The sequence below is a fragment of the Saccopteryx leptura genome, chromosome 12 (assembly GCF_036850995.1).
Source record: "Saccopteryx leptura isolate mSacLep1 chromosome 12, mSacLep1_pri_phased_curated, whole genome shotgun sequence".
NCBI lineage: Eukaryota > Metazoa > Chordata > Mammalia > Chiroptera > Emballonuridae > Saccopteryx > Saccopteryx leptura.
The window spans coordinates 34,822,520-34,845,809 of record NC_089514.1 but is presented as its reverse complement, the minus strand read 5'-3'; the positions used below and the strand labels follow the sequence as shown (position 1 = coordinate 34,845,809).

General features: G+C 40.7%; 1 protein-coding gene across 11 annotated transcripts in view; it reads right to left on the bottom strand.

Moving 5' to 3' along the window:
• Window positions 1-23,290, bottom strand: part of ADAM22 (ADAM metallopeptidase domain 22) — a 262,410-nt gene that overhangs the window by 37,234 nt on the left and 201,886 nt on the right. For all 11 annotated transcript variants that reach the window (XM_066354308.1, XM_066354297.1, XM_066354298.1 and 8 more), the window contains exons 15-22: window positions 20,252-20,351; window positions 17,875-17,946; window positions 17,562-17,654; window positions 11,660-11,740; window positions 8,888-8,938; window positions 8,357-8,420; window positions 6,301-6,406; window positions 714-833 (exon numbers count right to left, since the gene is read on the bottom strand). In XM_066354308.1, coding sequence (XP_066210405.1) covers window positions 714-833; window positions 6,301-6,406; window positions 8,357-8,420; window positions 8,888-8,938; window positions 11,660-11,740; window positions 17,562-17,654; window positions 17,875-17,946; window positions 20,252-20,351 — 687 coding nt within the window. The remainder of the gene's footprint in view (window positions 1-713; window positions 834-6,300; window positions 6,407-8,356; window positions 8,421-8,887; window positions 8,939-11,659; window positions 11,741-17,561; window positions 17,655-17,874; window positions 17,947-20,251; window positions 20,352-23,290) is intronic.

Genomic DNA, 23,290 nt, shown 5'->3' with positions numbered 1-23,290 from the left:
CTGAGTGAATATCAGTGAGGCTGGACCACTTCCAGACCACCTTGATTTCAATATTGCCTGCTGTCCCTCAGGCTGGACGCTCACATCTTTCATGGGAGGATAAGCAATGCTCACTTAGCTGAGTCAGGGAAGCAATCCTATTGCTTCTTTAACAGACAGACTTTAGCCCCTTCCCTGCCCCTTACTCCTTCCCTCCCTCTTTCACAGGTAAACGCTGCTGCCCATTTTTTGAGCTTTTTGAAAACTGACAGTATATATTGGATTAGCTTTCCATTAACTGCCTTGGAAATTTAGCTTCCTTAGTTTTGATAATCATTTGTCACATATCCATCCACTTTCCAGATCCCAAAGTTTAGTTGCTATTGCCTCGTCTCCCTTTCTCACCTCCCTGTGGATATATGAATGTTAAAAAACAATCATTTAGTGTTACTTTGGTGGGATCTCAGAAGGGAGAAAAAAGATGCATATATTTATTTAATCCACTGATTTTACCCCAAAATTCACCTTCCTTTTTCTTCATAAGAATAAAATGCAAACTAAACCCTAATTCTTTTCTTCCTTATGTCTCTTTTCTGTCCAGATTTACTCAATCTCCTCTAGCGACTAGATTCTTGTTCTGTTTACAAACATACATGTAAACTGCAAACAGAAGTGATCCTAAACCACCTTTCTCAGATGACGGATGTTCTCACAAAGTGGTTACAGACAGTTACCTGCAGTTTAATGTTCTTCCCTGCTGCACAACCACAGTAGATGTGATTTCACCGTCAAGTTCTCCGAGCCTTGGGATATTACCAATATTGGTACACAAAAGGTAACCGCAAAGGACATCCCTGTGTTAAAAAGTACCAATTATTTACTTTATAACCATGTTTGCTTAGAACAATAATCTTACCTCATTTTAGCATTTCCTTTTCACCAACTACACTGGTACCCTGAGATACGAGTTTAATTTGTTCTGTAACCGAGCTCGTAAGTCAGTCAACTCGTATATCAAACAAATTTCTCCCATTTAAAATAATTGAAATAATTTAATCCGTTCCAGCCCTGTGAAACATCCCCAAACCATCCTAAATTATGAAAAAAGGCATGTTTTTAATTAAGAAACACACATCTATACTTTACCAATGCATAACAAAATATATGAAATAAAAGAAAAAAGTGTTATTTAGTACTGTATTCTTACCTTGGAGACAGACGAGTGCAGCTAACGGAGGTGAATGGCAGAGGAGGAGGGAGGGAGGAAGGGATGCAGGCACTGTAGACACGTAAACTAAAACTGCACTTTCTTAACACTAAATGTAAACTAAAACTGCATTTTCTTTAAACAAAACTAAAACTGCACTTTTTTTACTTAAAATGAAACTACAAAAACTTAATTGTAAAAAAAATGCACTTCCTTAACTTTAAATTTAACCTAAGCTTAACATTATGTATTTTTCATTTAATCATCACCTGTTTTTGCTTTTTGGCTGCACTTTCACTTGCATGACTTTTGAATAAAAATCTATCCAAAGAAGTTTGCTTTTGCCTGCCTTTTAAAATGTTACAGAAGTGTGACAAGTGTCATTAAAAAGTGCTGAAGCACGACCAGTTGAAACTTTTTCTGAGTGTTTCTTTTCATTGGAACTTGAAAGCTTCTCCTACATTGCCAGCATGTCTTTAATTTCACTTGTAGAAATCACTTCCTCTGACTCTACCTCCTCCTCACTACTAATCTCTTTCAAAAGCTCCATATGTTGCATCATCTGTAGCTCCTTCAACTTCTTAGTTGAGAGTTCCTCCTCATGTTCCTCAACGAGCTCGTTTACGTCACCCTCATCTACCTCCAGACCCATCGACTTTCCGAGGGACACAATCTCCTCCAATGCTTCTACATTGGTCTCGATCTCTGGTTCGAATCCTTCGAAGTCCCTATCTGCAACAACATCAGGCCATAACTTTTTCCATGCTGAGTTCAAGGTTCTTCTTGTAACCTCTTGCCATGCCAAGTCAATAATGCGTAAACATATCACGATGTTGTAGCGATCTTTCCAAAACTCTTGAAGGGTTAGAGTTGTATTCTCAGTCACCTCAAATCAGTGGCAAACAAGTGCTTTGTGTAAAGCTTTTTAAAGTTGGAAAATGACCAACTTTAAAATGACCTGTTGATCCATAGGTTGCAAGACTAAAGTCATGTTGGGTGGGAGGTAGAGGACTTTCACGAACTTGAACTCATCGAGAATGTCATCTTCAAGACCAGGTGGGTGGGCTGGAGCATTTTCAAGGATTAGTAAGGCTTTCATCAGGAGTTTATTTTCTTGAAGATATTTCTTCACTGCAGGACCAAAGACGAGATTTACCCATTAAATAAAAAACTGCCGCGTAACCCATGCCCTAAGATTGGCACGCCACATAAGCTGCAGTTTTTCTTTAAGAATCTTGTGAGTCTTAAAGGCTCAAGGATTTTCGGAATGATACACTAGCTGTGGCTTTACTTTACAGTCACCGTTAGCATTTGCACACATACAAGGGTCAGACGGTCCTTCTTGGGTTTATGACCTGGCAGCTTCTTCTCCTCTGGGGTGATGAAAGTCCTCCGGGGCATTTTTTTCCAAAACAATCCTGTTTCGTTACAGTTGAACACTTGTTGGGGGATGTAGCCTTTCTTTGTGATAAGCACAGCAAAACGTGCGATGTACTCCTCAGCTGCCTTAACGTCAGCACTCTCAGCTTCACCATCCCTCACTGAGTGAATGCCAGATCTCTTCTTGAAATTTTCAAACCAGCCATGACTTGCCTTAAACGTATCTTCTTCTGCCTCTTTTGAGGTTGATGGTTCTTTCTTCTTCAAGTCGTCGTAAATAATATGTGCCTTTTTGCATATTACAGTCTCCGTCACTGTATCTCCTGCCAGCTCTTTCTCTTTCACCCACACCAGCAGAAGCTTCTCCATTTCTTAATGGATATTTGTCCTTAATTGGGACAGAAGGACAGAATTCCTGTTCCTTTTGCTGGATTTGCGCTTTTGGTGGCATCCTTTTGTTTAAGGATGGTACAAATTGTAGATGTATTGTGGTCATACAGCCTTGCCAATTCAATCACTTGTACATCATGCTCATGTTTTTCTATTATTTCTTGCTTTACTTCTATTGACATCATGCTCTTCTTCTCACCACTGTTTTTTACACTCACTTTCTTTGGCCCCATGACAGCACACAAAGAAAGTTAGTAAAAAATGCAAAAATGATGCAAGAACGAGTACAGCGCACAAGACTCGACTTGATTCTGCGGGTAGCACGTGAGAAAGAACAAGATGCTGGTGTTGTTCTTCCAATAATGGACCCATGCACTAACGTACCAACTAGCAGCAGCTTCTCGAATCATGACTCGTATCTCAGAATTTTGCTCGGATCTCAAACAAAGATATTGACCGAGTTGCAGCTCATATCTTAAAAAAATTCGTATGTTGGCCCTGGCCGGTTGGCTCAGTGGTAGAGCGTTGGCCTGGCGTGCAGAAGTCCTGGGTTTGATTCCCGGCCAGGGCACACAGGAGAAGCGCCCATCTGCTTCTCCACGCCTCCCCCTCTCCTTCCTCTCTGTCTCTCTCTTCCCCTCCTGCAGCTGAGGCTCCATTGGAGCAAAGATGGCCCGGGTGCTGGGGATGGCTCCTTGGCCTCTGCCCCAGGCGCTAGAGCGGCTCTGGTCACAACAGAGCGACACCCCAGAGGGGCAGAGCATCGCCCCCTGGTGGGCAGAGCGTCGCCCCTGGTGGGCGTGCCGGGTGGATCCCGGTCGGGCGCATGTGGGAATCTGTCTGACTTTCTCTCCCCATTTCCAGCTTCAGAAAAAATACAAAAAAAAAAAAAAAATCGTATGTTGGTTGGTCTGCTCGTATCTCAAGGTACCACTGTATATTATTTGCTCAAGCTACACGCAAAATAATTCCAAATTAGTTTATTCCAACTTTAAAACATGGGCTCTCTGAAACTTGTATTGGTGCACCAAAATACTAATTGTTTTCTAGCTTTTCTTTTACTGTCTATTAGTTCAAGTACAGTGGTACCATGAGATACGAACAGACCAACATACGAATTTTTTAAGATTCGAGCTGCGATTCGGTCCATGTTTTTGTTCGAGATCCGAGCGAATTTCTAAGATACGAGTCATGATTCAGGAAGCTGCCGCTAGTTGGCACATTGGCGCATGGGTCTAGTATCGGCAGTTTGATATACGAGTTGACTGACTTATGAGCTCGGTTACATAACGAATTAAATTCATATCTCAAGGTACCACTGTATTTACTGAAAAAGAAATTGCCCATTAAATACACTTCTTTCATATCAGACTCTAGCTATAACATGTTACTGAATATGACAAAGCATTTTTAAAATATTTAATAAGTGAATGATTGACCTTTGGATGAATATTCTTTTGGAATTGAGTTCTTCTTTCAACCTGTTTTCCCAACAATTAATAAAAAGATCACATGTATGCATGCGCACACATGCACACATGCATGCACACACACATACACACTTTATAGATTCTAGATCACGTAGGCTGATGAGCCCTTGTTCAATATATATCACTATTCCCCCAGCATCACAAACAATTCTACTTTAACTTACATTTTCACAGGTGTTAAATACTATCTTACATGTTCTCTATATCTAACACATTTTAATTATTAATGTAGGTCATGATACAGATATATTCTAATAAATATCTTGTAAAGACTGATTAGTAGACCATCAAGATTACATATGAAAATATTAAGCTTTATCAGATAGAGAAAAGGGAAAAATTAGGACTTGTATCTGTCACTAACACAGAAACAAATGTATTAAGTCAGTCTTTAAAAATAATTTATGAAAGTTATATCATCATTTTATCAAGTGCCTATCATAAACAAAATGCTTAACATAGAAAATATATTCAACATTGTTTCTGAGTGTCATTTATGTGTGTGGAGCTTATTAAGTACTTTAGGCTATATAAAGAAAATTAGACATGATTTCTATCTTCAAGGAAATTAAACCCTAGATGAGAAAAGAAGCCACCTGCCCAAACATCACAGAGCACTGAATTGGGAAGAAGGGCCCTAAGAACAGCACAAACGGCTGTGGGAGTTCTGAGAAAAGGGAGGTGATTTATTTTTAGACTAAATCCAGAAATAATTTATATAGAAAGTACTGTCCAAGCAGATCTTTGAAGATTGGATACATTTTTCACTGGTAACAAAGTGGGTATAAAGAGAGCCCCTGGGGAAATGATTAGCACAGTCACAAAGGCAGGACAATATAATATACATATCAGGAATGCAAGATTTGCTCAACTCTGGAAGAGCAGAGAAGATAAAACAAAAAAATGGAGGGCTGGGGGCCAGTTGTGAAGGAGGTACAGTGCCACGCTAAGATTCCATTGTGTTGGTGAAACAAAATAATATGACATTCTACAAAGCAGTTCCAATAGAATTCGGAAATCAGACTGCCTGAATTCCGATTCTGCTTTTATTATATCTTAATTCTAGGACTTTGGTCAAATTAGTAAACTGTGCCTCAGTTTTCTCTTCCATAAAATGAGGAGAACAGACATAAAGATTAAATGACATAGATCAGATAAAACATCATACAGTGCACAGCACACAGTGTGCATTTAATCCGTGTTGAGTATTATTCTGACTATTAATTAGCTATGTGCAACCAGTGAAATTTGAACAAAGAACTGACATGGCCAGAATGATTAGTAGACTATCCTGAGGGCAGCCTGTTAGAGATTACTGGTATACAAAACTGGAGGCCTTGGTAACAGCTGAAGAGTTAACATAGGTCTTAGGCCCTTAATGAAGGCAATAGGGATGGAAATAAAGGGATGAAGTAAAGACAAATGGTGGGAGAGTAAAAGGGAAGAATCAACACGATTAGCATGTGGACAATGTGCCAGAGGGAAGGAGGAGTCCAGGATCATCTCATTCGGAAACTTCTAAGTGGGACAGTGAGATATTAGGACTCTTGGACAAAACGGTGGTTTAGAAAAGTCAGAGCCTGTTAACTGAGTATGTATTCTGGTGGCTTTAATTTGTTTTGTTTTTTTGAGATGCTGGCAGATGTCTCCGAGGTGAGGAAGTCCTGAGGCACCTATAAGCATGACCTGGACCATAGGTGAGAGATGAGCTTACATGTTAAGACTTAAGAACCTTCTGCAAAGATGATGCTGGGACCGTGGGAAGGGACGCAGGAAACAGGAAAATCCTGGTTGCTGAACAGTAATGTTCGTCATTAACAAAGGGATGCACTCGAGCCGACTTGTCCATCTCACCGTTTGTTGCACTGTATCCATGTTTCTTTCTCTTTTCCACAGTTACCCTTCTCGGTCCCCTCGATATTCAGTTTCTCATAGCAGTACTTGTCTGATGCCATCACCTCTGTAGCAGAACAGAGTTTTCTATCAGTGACAGATATAGCACACGAGTGTTCAAAGTGTCTGCAGTCAGGGAAACAGTCGTGGAAGGACTCTTTCACTACAATGGTATCAATTCCAAAATCGGACCCAACATCACCACTTTTTCTATCCTGCAGACATCCATGACTCCTGTATATTTTTCATGACTGCTTGTTGCAAATTCGGTGAACAAATCTCTTAGATCTTTAAATGGATTCAGGCTGCAGGTTACAAGAACACTCCTCAGAATTTGGCCAATAATTAAGGGAAGATGCTGCCAAATAGTTCTTTAAATAAACATTCCACACTCTCAGGGCCAAATATAAAGCACAAACTGCTCATTTAGTAACTGTTATCAATCATAAAGACAAGTTCCTTAAAATGGTGATGCACCATAATTAAAGAGTCATAAAACAGGTATATATAATTTCTACCGTTTCCTAATTATTAACAGCTATCAAAAAAACCAACTTCATTCTGCTTTTGGAAAAACTTAAATTCATGCCAAATCTCTGAGAGTCACATAACATTTTAAGTCATGTCAGCATTTTTGTTGGAATTTTATTTTTGCTAAAGCCAGGATTGGTTGATGAAGTTATCCAAGAATTAGATCAAAATGACTTTTGCAAACAAATCGAAAGATAATTTTAGTTTATATTTTCAAAAGTAATAATAATTATGTTGATAAATTCTTTTCCTACCTTTTGCTGTCGGCTACTATTTTTTCTCAAGTGGAAGAGACAAACTCTATCTCTTTGTTTGGAGCATAAACACACAGGACTTAATTCTCCCCCATTCTAATGTTTCTCCAATTGCCCAAAAGAGAACAACTACTTCCTCTCCCAAAAGGATTGTAGCCACTGTCTGTGACAAGGATTATCACTATCTTTTGAAAAAGTTCAAAACAGAAATTACCCTCAACAGGGTAGATAATACTTCTGGAAAAGTATATATAACATTTAAATATACTTTTAAATAAAAATACATAATTTTTTTAAGTGGGAGGAAGGGAGATAGTGAGACAGACTCCTGCATGCACCCCAACCAGGATCCACCCAGCAACCCCTGTCAGGGGCCGATGATCTGCCTATCTAGGGCCAATGCTGGCAACTGAGCTGTTTTTAGTGCCTTAGGTGGAGGCTCCACGGAGCTATCCTCAGCACCTGAGGCCAATGTGCTCAAATCAATCGAGCCGTAGCTGTGTGTATGTGGGAGAGGGGGATAAAAGGGGGAGGGGGAGAGGAGGAAAAGCAGATGGTTGCTTCTCCTTTGTATACTGACTGGGAATCGAACTCGGGATGTCCATACACAGAGCCAACACTCTACCACTGAGCCAACTGGCCAGGGCTAGAAATATGTAATTTAAATATGTTTTTGATATAATTGCTTTATAATTCACTCTGAAAATCTGACAAACTTTGAAGGGAGTAACATTAAAATTTCTCTGATATGGCAGAGCTACCTCAGCAGGAGGTCACTGGTAAGTAGAAAAGCCAGGTAAAGCTGAAGAAAGAGAGTGGAGGAAGGACAAACAAGTCTGGCTAAAATGCTACAGCTGTAATGCTGCAGTGCCCCATCCGGGCCCCTGTCCCTTCCATATGGTTGCACAGGTTTTGCTGAAAAACACTCGGCTGTGGAGAGCATAAGCGGAGCTGAAATCTAGGCTCATTCTGTTCTCCAAGCCACACGCCTGGCATGGACTTCACCTGCCTGGCAGTGAAGGCACCTTCTGGCTCCTCCGAAGGCACTGCCAACTACCCAGGATATGAAGAGCTGTGTCTTCTCAAGAGAGGTGTTCTTCCCTAATTCCCACAGAAGTGCCCCAGTGAAGATGTGTAGTGGTCTTAAACTCCCTCCCTCTTAAAGTGATTGAAAATTTACCCCGTGGCCTGATACCAAACTATAAAATGGTCAGGCCACACGATTTACTTACTTTGGCCCCAGATGTATTTGCATTGTCTATCCCTGGTTCTGCACCTTCCTCCAAAGCAAATCCCCTAGAATGGAAAAGCATACCTATTAGCAACACAATGTCTGCTTATGTCAGATAACTGAAAAGCTAAACACGGCCGGGGAACTGTACAGTAGATGAGTAATATAAAGACCTTTTATCTTCAGAATTGACTACAAAACATTTCTTTTTTCTATTGATTTTAGAGAGAGAGAGGAAGGGTGCAGGGGAGGAGAAAGAGAAAGAGAAAGAGAGAGAGAGAGAGAGAGAGAGAGAGAAATATCAATGTGTTGTTCCACTCATTTATGAGTTCACTGGTTGATTCTCATATGTACCCTGACTGGGGATCAAACCCACAACCTTGCTGTGTTGGGACGACAATCTAACCAGCTTAGCTATCTGGCCAGGGCTGATTACAAAACATTTAAATTGATATTCCTATTTTGATAAGATTTCAGTATTTTTGTCATACTGGTATACATGAACAATTTAGGTAAAGATGAAGTAACCTACCTGAACACCATCACATGAATAGCCATCCATTTTATGAATATTTGGGGCACACTAGGGAAAAAAAACAGAACTATGAACCAAATGCACAGAAAATTATCAGGACAAGCTAATCCCTTTAATGTTCTCATTATAAACGTAGAGTCTGAGAATATGTTTAGTGTCTTAAAATATCTGTAAATCAAAACAAAAAAGAGGACACCAAAGGAAATACAACAATCAGGGCACTTTCCCCTAAAAATATTGATCTATCAGAGACAAAAACAGTTGACCACACAGCAGCAAACAGAAAGAAGTGACAGCAAGGACTCAACAAATGCTAAAATGCAAGAGCTTCTTACTACTATATATAGAAACACTGTTCCTCGGAGTAGAAAAGCAAGCGCACAGAACAAAAGCAAGGGAGATGCCAGCAGAGATGGAGCGATAAGCTTATTGCATCTTTTTTACCAGGAGAAGCAACACGGCCCTTGCCCTCAAAATGACTCTCAAGCGGAGGTCTACTTTGCAAATGATAGAAAAAGATACGGGTTTTAGCATGCTCCCCTTTTCACCTTCTGACAAGTGCAGAAAACTCCAAAGCATTCTTATGTGATTTTAAATTCATTATACATTTTTCTACTATTATATTAATTAGATCCTCATTTGAGAAAAGTTATATAATGTAAGAAAAAAGTAAAATGAAAATGAAAGACAGAAGTTTTTCATCCCTCCACCATCCAAAGACAACTATTTTTTACACTTTGGTCCATTTTTTCCTCTACCTTTTTTTATTAGTTTTAATAAACATAGTTATAAATTTCCTCGTCATAATGAACGCTTTTGTAGGTATCATCTTTAATAGCTAAACTACATTGCATTGAGCTAACAAATCATACCACCAATGTACTAAAATAGTCATTTATAAATACACTTATAAGTCCTTGTATACAAATATAAGTCCTCACTTAACGTCCTCGATAAGTTCTGTGACTTAAAGCAAAACGATGTATAATCAAACCAATTTTACCACAGGCTAATTGAAATAAACAACAGTTTTAAGTTCCTGTGGCATCTCATCAATGTTATAACAAAACAACATTGAACGAAATACCCTTATTCGAGGACCTGCTCTATCTCCAACTGATGCTGATACAGCTTGTTAACGTAACAAGAACAGCTTTGCAAGTCCCTCATTTTACTGTCCTCCTCATCACTGTTAGCTTAGAAACATAATGCTAGTTAGGTAATAAGGAAAACACTGTTACATGAAAAATCTTTAGCCTCGTAGGAAGATCATCTTTAAAATAAAGCATTTTTAATGGTTTATGTAGATATACCAGTACTGCATCCCTCTTTTCTAGTGCAAAAACTATGCAGGCAGTCCTAGCTTCACACGGCTCCAATATGCATAAGTCTCAGTTATCACGGTTTTGTTAAAGAATACCAGTATCCCAACAACGCAGTTCCCATCTCAGTTGCCCTAATATACTATTATTAACTGTGAGTAATTGCACAAAGCACAAACTTGCCACTGGCTCTTCAATCAGCTGACCACGTGGCAAAATAACAAGTAAATGACCGATCTTGCCACTCAGAGCCTCTCAGTGACTGCTCATATTCAGTTCATGCACAGACAGCAAGGCGGGTAGGTATGCTGCCTCTCTGTCTCTGGGTGATAACGTGACATTTTACAAAACTGGATAATCAAAAGCGGGAACTGGCTAACAAAGATGAAAGTGCATCAAAACGATGAAAGTGATGACACAAAGTGAAATTCTAATCAAATGTATATAGAGTTAGAGGGAACAAAGTTGCTAAGACGGGAATGTTGATGGTGCTGTTCCACAAAACCTTCCCATTCACGTCCTCACATCTCGGAGGCCGTTCATGACATTGAAAGCACGAAGGGTAAAATGTTGAACGCTGATCCAGACTGAGCAAGGAGTATGACAATTCAAGCACGCATGGAAACAATGTTCACTAAGGTTTACTAGAAGGTGGCACTACTCCTGGTAAGGCTTTTACAAAGAAATAAAATACTCTGGTTCTTAATGTTTTTGTTTTAATTTAGTGTGCTAAATAAATACTAGTTCATTTTTCATTCCCATATTCATTAAAACCATCAGAAAGAGAGTTTTTAATAGTCTGTCAACCTTTTCAAAAGATCACAGAACAACTGCAGTTTCTTCCATTGACTGTTAAAAGATGCCTTTACACAGTTTCAGCTTGCGTGGCCTATTTCACGGTCCTATGTGACCATGCGAAGCGAGGATTGACTGTATACACACTGAGTATGTGAATATCTGGGAACTCCTGCCAAAGTTGATCAACTTCCCTATTGTCTCTATTTACAACTAAGTAATATTAAACTCAAGAGCAGCTATTACTGGCTGAGGTGATGCAAGAGGTCTCAGATACACAGGAGTCAGGAGAGAGCAGCAAGCTCCTCTCAGACCCCCCCCCCACGCTCTGGGGGGCCCTCCGCCTTAGCTGACTCCTGTTTCCTCCTTCATTAAATACAGAAAGCAAATGAATTTGACTGTCTACTTAAAGCAAAAAAGGCATGCATGCTGTCTTAGGTTTGTTTGCCGTGTAGACAAAATTATGCTAAACATCTGCTCAAGCTTTCATTACTGAAACATAAGTTCCTGAAAAATAAATAAAAAGAGAGGGGGAATTTCTGTGAAAGAGAGACATGTGCACTTGTCCATTGCCATGTCACCCAGGGGGTCAGTGCATTAAAGACACACCTACCTTCCCTCTCCAGTTTTGAGTAATTGTTATGTACATTACCTGGCTTGAATTTCCTGAGCATGTTTCGTGAATATCACAATCATTCACTGCTTCCCGACACACAGTCCCCATGGGCTGAAACTAAAATGAACAAAAATCAACATGTCAAACTGTTGGAGAAAAATGTCTCACGGTATCATCTTTAAAAAAGCAAAATAAATATTCTGGAGACAGGAATACCTTAAGCTATTTTAAGTTGGTAGTCTGTGAAAACCAGTTACTGAATGAAATGTTAATTCAAGGTTTTGGAGAGAATCTCCCGAGCAGGAAGTCATTTGCATAGTCGCTACACACAAGCCTGCCACTACAGGTATCTTGGTAAAACAGGATAGCGCAGGACGCTACAGCCCCACCTGAAGGACCAGCCAGTCCAAGTTTTAGGAAGTCCTTCCAAATGGCTTTTGGATTTACACTTCACCCTTCATTCTTACTGGCACTTTTATCATAATACTCCTTCAGGCCTTTTCTGCCAAGAATATGAAAGTTACATTTGTGGCTAAGCTGCAAAAGTTAAGATTTTCTGGCAAAGCTATTTCCTCCCATACTGTCCTTTCCTGCTTTCCTGCCTCATTTTTACACAGATTTATAGCTTGGTCCTTAATTCTTCCTAATGTTACTATGATTTGTACCCATGTATGAGAGGGTTTATTTTTTTGTCTGTTTTCAACCACCTCAAATATTTCTTGTAAATGTGGGAGTAGTACAAATAAATTTTTAAGCTCATGGGATTTATAAATTGCAAGAATATTCATTATAACAAAACAGAGATACATAATGTTTTAGCCGTTCCCCTTTCCTCTTCAATTTCATTTTCTTTCCTTCTCCAAAATGTTAATATATGGGGTGGATCCTTTATGTCTTGATCTCTGCTCACACAAACATGCCCATTATTTGGTGAGCGTACACACACACACACACACACACACACACACACACACACCTTTTACCTTCTCTCCCTTGCTCACAACCCTCCAATCATGTGTCCTGTTGTTCCCAGAACATGACAGCACACTACCAACTCCAATCAGCATCTGAACAAATTTTGTGTTCATTCATTCATTCATTCATTCATTCCTTTGCCTAGCCACTTAAAATGTGCCAGGCACTTTCTAGCCACTGGGGTCTCAATGAAGAACAAAACACATGAATCCTGTTTGTAAGCTAAAACTAAGGCAATAAATTTCATATATTCTGGCTCCACTCCTCCTTGGAACTGGGGTAAACCACAATTTTAAACCATCTGAGGCAGAAATCTGAGCAGATTGATGGCAGAGTACACGAAGAGTATAACGGCCAAGAACTGCCAGAGATTTCTCAGAGAAAGCACAGGGAAGAAGGGCCTGCTCTCTCTACATGCTGGGGTACAGCAAGAAATAAATCAACCCCAATCCTCTCCTCTTGGAACTTACACACTAATCAGAGAAGAAAAATAATAAACAAGTAAATAAACAATATTTTACAGCCAAAGTCCCCAAATTATGGCTTGAGGAAAAAATATGGTTGGCCACTTGCTTTTATAAATAAAGTTTTATGGGAACACAGCCATGCCCGATGGTTTCTGTATTTTTGATGGCTGCTTTCAAAGGCAGAGTTAGGTAACTGAGACACAAGCCTATGACCTACAAAGCCCACACTATTTCATACCTGGATCTTTACAGAAATTGTTTGCCAACTCTGACTTATAGACACATTATTATAAATGTATGTAGAAAAAATAGAGCTACACACAATTTCTCATCTTGTTCTACTGCTTCCCCTTCTCCATTCACTGTCCTGCCTCTGGCCCCTCCAGGGGCCCAGGGAAGGGTTAGAGTGGGGTGCAGGGCAGAGAAGGTGGCAAAAAGGTAAGGTGACCAATCATCCTCCTGTAGGGAGGACAGTCCTTCTTTTGTAAGTTCCGTCCTCTCTCGAAAAGTGTCCTCCTAAATGTCCTCCTTTTTGATATCAGAAGACTGATCTGTAAATGTCCGTATTCAATCGATGCAGAGTCAATCCATTGTGTGTGATGTGACGTATTTGTATCTAAATGAGTACTTTTTCTTACAATTATTAAAAATTAATAGGCATGTAAGCATAATTACAATATAAAATATTACAAATGTTATTATGCATTTATCATATTATAGTGTATTATTGTTGCAATGAATGTTTCTTTTATTTACAATATTGTTTTCTTGTATTTATTTTTGTCCTCCTTTTCATTGTAAAAAAAGTCACCTTAAAAAAGGGTCTTCCTTGCCCTGGCCGGTTGGCTCAGCGGTAGAGCGTCGGCCTAGCGTGCGGAGGACCCGGGTTCGATTCCCGGCCAGGGCACATAGGAGAAGCGCCCATTTGCTTCTCCACCCCTCCGCCGCGCTTTCCTCTCTGTCTCTCTCTTCCCCTCCCGCAGCCGAGGCTCCATTGGAGCAAAGATGGCCCGGGCGCTGGGGATGGCTCTGTGGCCTCTGCCTCAGGCGCTAGAGTGGCTCTGGTCGCAATATGGCGACGCCCAGGATGGGCAGAGCATCGCCCCCTGGGGGGCAGAGCACCGCCCCTGGTGGGCGTGCCGGGTGGATCCCGGTCGGGCGCATGCGGGAGTCTGTCTGACTGTCTCTCCCTGTTTCCAGCTTCAGAAAATTGAAAAAATAAAATAAAAAAAAAAAAAAAAAAAAAAAGGTCTTCCTTGACTGGTCTGGCTGGAGCTTATCTGTGGGGTGGTTAATCGTGCCACTTTACTGTATGTATTTTAATTTTATTATTTTTAACTTGTTCGTTGAAATGATTATATTGCATCTATAAATCAAAGAAAATGGCCTAATTAAATGCATTTCATGGACAGGCAGACTTAAAACGTGGAGAATTACAATAAGTGATCCGGATCCTGTGGTATAGCAGAAGAAAAGCTGACAGAATAAACAGTAGAGGCAGCCAAAATGCAAGAACGTCTGTTTCATAGTTGGTTCCATCATCCTTTTCTAGAGAGCGCTGTCAGAGACACTCGCCAGGGCCTTGCTTGTCCTCAAAAACTGCCAGAGTAGTGACGTCACCAACAGCGATGGCTGCCGGTGACCTGGGCATAACCGTGCACATTCACCCCCTCCCGGACCCCGGGGCGTAACTGCACATTCACCCCCTCCTGGACTCGAGGTGTAACTGCATGTTCACCCCCCTCCCGGACCCGGGGCGTAACTGCACTCCCGGACCTGGGGTGTAACTGCACGTTCATCCCCTCCTAGGCCCGGGGTGTAACTGCACGTTCACCCCCTCCTGGACCCGGGGCGTAACTGCACATTCACCCCCTCCTGGACCCGGGTGCAACTGCACATTCACCCCCTCCTGGACCCGGGGCGTAACTGCACTCCCGGACCTGGGGTGTAACTGCACGTTCATCCCCTCCTAGGCCCGGGGTGTAACTGCACGTTCACCCCCTCCTGGACCCGGGTGCAACTGCACATTCACCCCCTCCTGGACCCGGGGCGTAACTGCACTCCTGGACCCGGGGTGTAACTGCACGTTCACCCCCTCCTGGACCCGGGGCGTAACTGCACATTCACCCCCTCCTGGACCCGGGGCGTAACTGCAGTCCCGGACCCGGGGTGTAACTGCACATTCACCCCCTCCTGGGCCCAGGGTGTAACTGCACTCCCGGACCTGGGGTGTAACTGCACGTTCACCCCCTCCCGGACCCGGGGTGTAACTGCACGTTCACCCCTCCTGGACCCGGGGTGTAACTGCACGTTCACCCCCTCCTGGGCCCCGGGTGTAACTGCACATTCACCCCCTCCTGGACCCGGGGCGTAACTGCACTCCCGGACCCGGGGTGTAACTGCACGTTCACCCCTCCTGGACCCGGGGTGTAACTGCACGTTCACCCCCTCCTGGGCCCAGGGTGTAACTGCACTCCCGGACCTGGGGTGTAACTGCACGTTCACCCCCTCCTGGGCCCCGGGTGTAACTGCACATTCACCCCCTCCTGGACCCGGGGCGTAACTGCACTCCCGGACCCGGGGTGTAACTGCACGTTCACCCCTCCTGGACCCGGGGTGTAACTGCACGTTCACCCCCTCCTGGGCCCAGGGTGTAACTGCACTCCCGGACCTGGGGTGTAACTGCACGTTCACCCCCTCCCGGACCCGGGGCGTAACTGCACATTCACCCCCTCCTGGACCCAGGGAGTAACTGCACGTTCACCCCCTCCTGGACCTGGGGTGTAACTGCACTCCCGGACCTGGGGTGTAACTGCAGTCCCGGACCCGGGGTGTAACTGCACGTTCATCCCCTCCTGGACCCGGGCGTAACTGCACTCCTGGACCCGGGGTATAACTGCACGTTCACCCCCTCCCGGACCCGGGGCGTAACTGCACGTTCACTCAGTCCCGGACCGGGGCTTAACCACGTTCACCCCTCCCGGACCCGGGGCGTAACTGCACGTTCACTCCGTCCCGGACCGGGGCTTAACCACGTTCACCCCCTCCTGGACCCGGGTGTAACTGCACTCCCGGACCTGGGTGTAACTGCACGTTCACCCCGTCCCGGACCGGGGCGTAACTGCACTCCCGGACCTGGGTGTAACTGCACGTTCACCCCGTCCCGGACCGGGGCTTAACCACGTTCACCCCTCCTGGACCCGGGGTGTAACTGCACTCCCGGACCTGGGGTGTAACTGCACGTTCACCCCTCCTGGCTGAATGAGCCTCTGCGGCTTAGTCACTTCCCTGAGACTGGGACTGCTCTGGTGAAAACATCTGAATAATGCCCTTCAGAAAAACATGGCTGTGTGAGCATTAACGAAGACAGCGGTCTCAATCAGGAGGAAATGTGCCCGCAAAGGGACATTTGGCAATGTCTGGAGATATTTTTGGCTGATACAACTGGGAGGGATTGTGCTTGCATCTGTAAGCGGAAATCAAGGACACTGCTAAATATTCTACAATAAGTAAGACACACCCGCACAACAAAGAATTAACCCACCAAAAATGTCAACAGCTCCAGGGTTGAGAAATCCAGATAAAAGATGATCTACACGAAAAGTCCTCAGCACTATTTCTGGTGCTCAGTAGATACTAGATTCATATTCCACCCTCCTTTAACTCTAATTAGACTAATCAGCAAATTAGCAGGAAGAGACTTCTGTGCATACTTATTCATCCATTAAACAAAGATGGACAGAGAACCTGTACAGATCAGAGTGTAAGTCCCTGGCTCTGCCTGCATAAAATGTACAGACTAAAAGACAGATATTCAACCTCAGAAAAATGTACAATATTGTACCAGATTTTATATGAGAAGAGAAAAAAGAAATAGATTTCTTTGGAAAAAGTAAGCCTCAAAACACTGTTAGTCTTGATGGAAAGGCTTAACTATTTGGAGACAGGTGTGAGGATGCTATTAGGAAGATGAAAATGGGTAATGTATTTAAAAGTGCATTTTAAACTCTTGCACAACACATGTAAGATGTTATCAGGTCTAAAAGCATTCCTTTGACTCCCTCAACAGCTAATGCAGGAGATATATCCAGCTGAGCAGCAAGAAAAGAAAGGTCTACTGAATATCCGCTTGGCTTTATAAAAAAGGAAAAAACATCACTCAAAGATTAAACACCTGGTTTCATTTAATGCGCTGCTCCTCAGGGAGGTAGTAGGGAGAGGACCATCTCTGGAAATTTCCCTGACTTACTTGGTGTAAGACCCTGGCCAAACTATTTAACTACTACAGGCCTCAATGTTCTCATCTGTTAAATGGAAACAAAAATAGTTACCACACCTCACAAGATTTTGTGAGGATTCTTAAAGCACCTGGCACTTAGTCACTTAACATAGAAATTAAATACTGCTGTTGTTATTAGATTATATTTTACCTAGCCTTTCAATTTAATAAGTATGTCCTCTTTCTGTCAGCTGGTTAGGAATCCACGTTTATTTACCTTGCACTTTTTACAGCAAAGGCCATCACTGCACTGAGAGTCCTGGGTCAAGGTGCATTTCTTACAACACTCTGCTCCCTCAAGGATACATTCCTAAGAAAAATAAACATTTGCATAACATCAGAAAATGGTGTAATTTTCCTAGAAGTACCAGGGTATTTTCTATAATAAATGTACAACCTCACATTAATAATCTTTCTTCCACAAATCTTATACAATTCCCAGGCATAACCCCTGCTCTGTCTCAGTGTGTGAACCTGGAATGACCCTGAATAACCTAAAAAAACGACCATCAAAACACTCAGAGACTTACTGCCGGGGTGCCACAGTCACACTCCTCTCCAGTTTCAATGAAGCCATTACCACACTCGGGAGGATCGAGAAGCTGGGGGGGTGAAAACCAAAAGGGAATTAAAATGCAGACAAATCAATATCAAAGCACTTACACAGAGACCCTAAGTGCCACATTTATACTTCTGGAATAGCTGCCAGTTATTCCAAAACATATTTTTATTTTCCTAAACAAAAAGCACGATTTTCTATAACTTTAGAACAGGGGTGTCTAACAATGTTTCCATGTCAGATTTAATTATATTTACATCTATAACCTACATATCAAGTAGAGTCTTATAAATGCCATCAAAATAAAAATTCTAACCATTGACTAAAATTAAGCCAGACTGACTCTTGAAATTTCATTCCCTTCCAGCAGGAAGCAAGGGATTAAGAGTGAAAAAGTCTGGATTCAAATCTCAACTCAGCTACTTATCCTGGGCAAATGGCTTGCCGCCTCAGAGCCCAAGAGTTTTAGTATGTGAAACAGGAATAATACCAGCTGCCCCCATATCACAAACTGTTACGAGGATCAAACTGAATTACCTGTAAAAAGCCCTTTATTAATTGTATTTCCTTTCTTGTGCAACAGAGATTTATTGCATTGATATTGAAGAAAACATCACAAAATAACAAATTCACTGATGTACTTAATACAAAATACAGCTCCTTTTAATAATAGCTCTGCAAAGAACAGCAATGATAATTTGTCCCAGAGACAAAAGAAGTTTTGGCCTATACTAGAGTATATTTTAAGACTTTAATTTTTAACTCTCTATTCATATTATCTTTTGAGTATAATTTATCTTATGATTATAGAAAAAATTAATATATACAGTTGCAATGCCTTGAATATAGAATATTCATTCAAGAGTTAATCAAAGCCTACCTATTACAGAATGGAAGTGAATACATACACCTATCAACACACAGACACACACACACACACACTCTCTCTCTCTCTCTCTCTCTCTCTCTTTCTTAAAACCAACTGGAGGGAAAAAGCAAAACAAAATAAAGAAAGCAGCAACAACAAAAAAGAATCCCCGCCTCATTTCAAATACTCTTTCCTCTCCATCAAATGAATCAACTCATCTCTAGGTGTCAGTTTCAGTTGAAAGGGATCACAACGAATGAGACAGCTTTTAAAGTCAAAACAAAAACTTACCCAGATGAAAAATGCTCTTATTCTCTTACTCTGGGTTCAGAATAAATTATCAGTTATCTTTGTAAAAAGACTGGAATTGTTTTCCATTTATAGCAGCAGGGATTTAATTTAACTATCACTTCTGAAACTTTTGAAGTTAAAATCAACTCAGTGCCATGTGATATATTTCCTAAATGTCACTGCAGTGAACAGAGACTGAAACCAGGTAAACGATTACAAGGCAATACTACACATCACCGTGGTGTACAGAAGCACATCACAGGTGTCATGACAAGTTTAAAGCATTCTGCTTTACTGTGCATTCTTCCATATGCAGGAGAAAGACCTGCTTGCTAGGCAGTCAGAAAGCAAAGGATGTTTCCACAGTCGCAAAAGCCTCTGCCAAAGTCTACATACAGACTCTCTTTTCTTTAAGCAAACTTGGTTTCCATATTGAGAAGTACTTGCAATTTTAATCATACTGCTTGTTCTGAAAGTAGTAGGGAGTAATAAGTGTAGATATGCCTCCTTCCTACCAGTATGAGTTGTGGTTAGGGGGGCGATGTGGAACTCATCAAGAAAATGAAAAAGACAAAATGAAAACAGTTTTGTAAGCTGACCCTGAAGCCTCATTTGGTCATATAAAAAGAAAATGAAAATTTTTCAGAAAGCAAACATTTTCATTTCTACCTGCTTTCTATTCCCACCAGAAAAGCCCCAAATGCCCAAGATTGAAGCTGACTTCGAAAATGCAAACACTTTGCAAATCTAGAACACATACCTATAAGGCAAGTTGAAAAGCTCTCTTTTATGGAACCCAATGGCTGAAAAAATGTGTTTATTATACTATAGAACCAGGGTCCCCAAACTACGGCCCCCTGAGGCCATTTATCCGGCCCCCACCACACTTCCAGAAGGGGCACCTCTTTCATTGGTGGTCAGTGAGAGGAGCATAGTTCCCATTGAAATACTGGTCAGTTTGTTTATTTAAATTTACTTATTCTTTATTTTAAATATTGTATTTGTTCCCGTTTTGTTTTTTTACTTTAAAATAAGATATGTGCAGTGTGCATAGGAATTTGTTCATAGTTTTTTTATAGTCCGGCCCTCCAACGGTCTGAGGGACAGTGAACTGGCCCCCTGTGTAAAAAGTTTGGGGAGCCCTGCTATAGAAAGATGAATAACCAATGACTCTGATAACACTTACTACCTTAGAAGGTTTGTTGAAAAGGCAGGCACCACCTCCACTATTCAGAAAGTCGTGATACTCTTCAATGTTACACTGGGTGAACTTCTTAGGAAGATAATAGCTATGAGACAAAAGAAAATTAATAGCTAGGTATGATTTTTATCTCCTTTGTTTGTACAGTAGTCTTAAAATTGAACATTGTTAAAATTATACATTTTCTCAAAAATTAAAAATAAATTCCACTTATGTACAATATTTGCATTCAATCCCTAAGAGTTTTACTCAATCAGTATATTTCTAAAGTCTTCATTTGGTGACCAGCGGTGATGATGGATGGGTTATTCGTTAGTTGCATACATATTCAAAGGAAACACATACACACACACACACACACACACACACACACACACACACACACACACTGAGCTGTAATTTCAATCAAATAGAGGAATAATTTATTTCATAGTAAGTCTTTCCTAAATATTGCAACAGGGCTTGAACCCAAACTGCAAAGCATTCTACAAAAGAACTGACCTGTAATCTACAAATATATCCAGGTCATGCAAGTCAAAGAAAGACAGGAACTGTTCTAGATGGAAGGGGGCTTAAAGAGACATAAAAACAGGACGCCTGATTCTGAACCTTTTCTAAGATGTCATTTTTGAAACACAGAGTCACTGTTCTGTGTTTGAGAGCTAAGAGTCGGCTGATTTTATTGGTTGTATTGTGTTTCTACAGGAGGATGTCCTTGTTTGCAGAAATGCACACTAAGGAGTTTGGCAGTTTACCAAGTTAGCAGCTTATGATTCAAGGACAAAAAGATTCTTTGTTAATATTCTTGCAACTTTTCAAGTTTCAGATCATTTCAAAATACAAAAAAAAAAATGTATAGCAAATAAAGCCACAAAGGGTCAACAGAAAAAGAAACTTGACTGTGGAGTTATTTGGTATATGTGTGGAGAATCTTTAAAATGAGAAATGTCCTCACATCTAGTCATCCTACTTTGAGAAATTTTTCTTGAGGAAATAATTAGCTATGTGTCCAAATATGTCTGAACACAGACACTTATGATGATACAATTTATAATAGCAAATAACATGGAAATAACCTAAATGATCAACAGTAAGCATACTGTTAACCAAACTGTGATATCTTAATAAAATAGAATACCATGTGGTTATTAATCATCATGGTATTGCAAAATAAAGACTTGGAAAAATGCTGACTATATAATGCTAAGTAAAAAATGAATATATATATATATATATATATATATATATATATATATATATATATCCAACAGGACCTAAATTTTATAAAAAAACAAAAATAGAAAGAGAAAAAATTACTAGATTTAAACATTACTTTAACATTGCTTATGGTAACAATAACTATGGTTATCACTAAATGGTGAGAAAAAAGTGGTAAAAATTTTACTTTCTATATTTTTTAAAATTTGTTTTATGTTGAGTGTTTATAATAGTAAAAATACAGTATAAAATCTCTTCCACTACCCTGTAAGGACTATGTTCATTTCTATCCCTTCTTCCTGCTAGCATAATGCTTAATGTTTTGTGCATCAATAAATGGAATTTACAATGATTATTTTGCCTGAACTTATTTTTCAAGTATTTCATGTCAAGCTCTCAAATTACAGCTGTTCTGAGTTCAAATTGCCTCAACTATCTTAATTCCTTCACTTCACTTCCCTCGCAAGTCACAGACTTTATTGTCTATTTAAACTTTTTCATACATTACTTTCATATATTACTTCCTTTCCTTTTAATATTATATTAAATTTATTGGGGTAAAATTGGTTAATAAAATTATACAGGTTTCAAGTGTACAATTCTATAAGACATCACCTGTATACTGCATTCGTGTTCACCACCCAGAGTCTCTTTCCGTTAGCCTATACTTGACCCCTCTACCCTTTTGTACCTCTGCCCACCCCCTTCCCTCTGGTACCCACCTGATATTGTCTGGGTCTTAGTTTTTGCCTGTTTGGTTGTCTTGTTTGTTCAGAGAGTCAGGAAAGCCGAGCCATCTAAGGCGCCAGACTCAAGCTCTGCTTCCCTTTTTTCAACACCTCAGCCAACGTTTTTTGTCACCCAACCCACTAATCAATCCATCCTGCATATCTCTGCCAGAGTTAGGAAATTTAAGTAGGGCTTTCTTCAAGTTTCCTCCTCATTCTACTGGTCAAAACCTGCCCGTCTCCCTCCTGCTGTCAAAGAAGAGAGTCTCTAATTCTTAGTGTCGGACAGAGGGCCCCCACGGGTCTCAGCCTGGCCCAGCCTCCTGCCCACTGCACAGTCAGGAGCTCAGTCTGCTCTCCGGCGGTGACAGGAAACTCTGACCTCTCAGGAAAGCTCTTTTTATATATGAACAGTTGAAATTTATAGCATGCTCTGACCTTCACTGACCCACACCTGCCTTCCTAAAGTTATAGTTTGTGTTAACTCTACCAAATAAGATTGATTTCTCTACCACACCTTGGCCCTTCAAATATCTGAAAGCAGATATATCTCTCCCCAAACCTTTTTTTTTTTTTTGCAGGGTAACATATCTATTGTATTCAATGCATTCTTAATATTTTAATTTTTTATATATGCTTTAAATATGCTTTAAATAGGGAAACATTCGATTCAAAAATGTTTTACAATATTTAACATTAGAGAGGAACTTCAAAATGTAAAAATGGAAGACAATGAACCCATAGGAAATATATGTCCATAATTAGTGCAGTTAGGTGATGACCGGCACAATCAAATTATATATTGCGTCATACCAGACAATGTTATGCAATGAGCCTTTTCTCTTACATGCATCTATTTGACATAAGAGTTCCAGGCAAAGAGCCATACACATCTCAGAGTTGCCATTTGATATTGCTACACATTATGCTTAGTGCTAAGCAGACTGTCTACAAAATTTTGTGTTTAACAGTTATTCAGAATAATCAGGTACAAGATACTAAATAATTGTTAAAAAGATAAAAACCTCTAGCATGGCATTTACCTTTTTTTTTTTTTTTTTTTTTTTTTTTTGTATTTTTC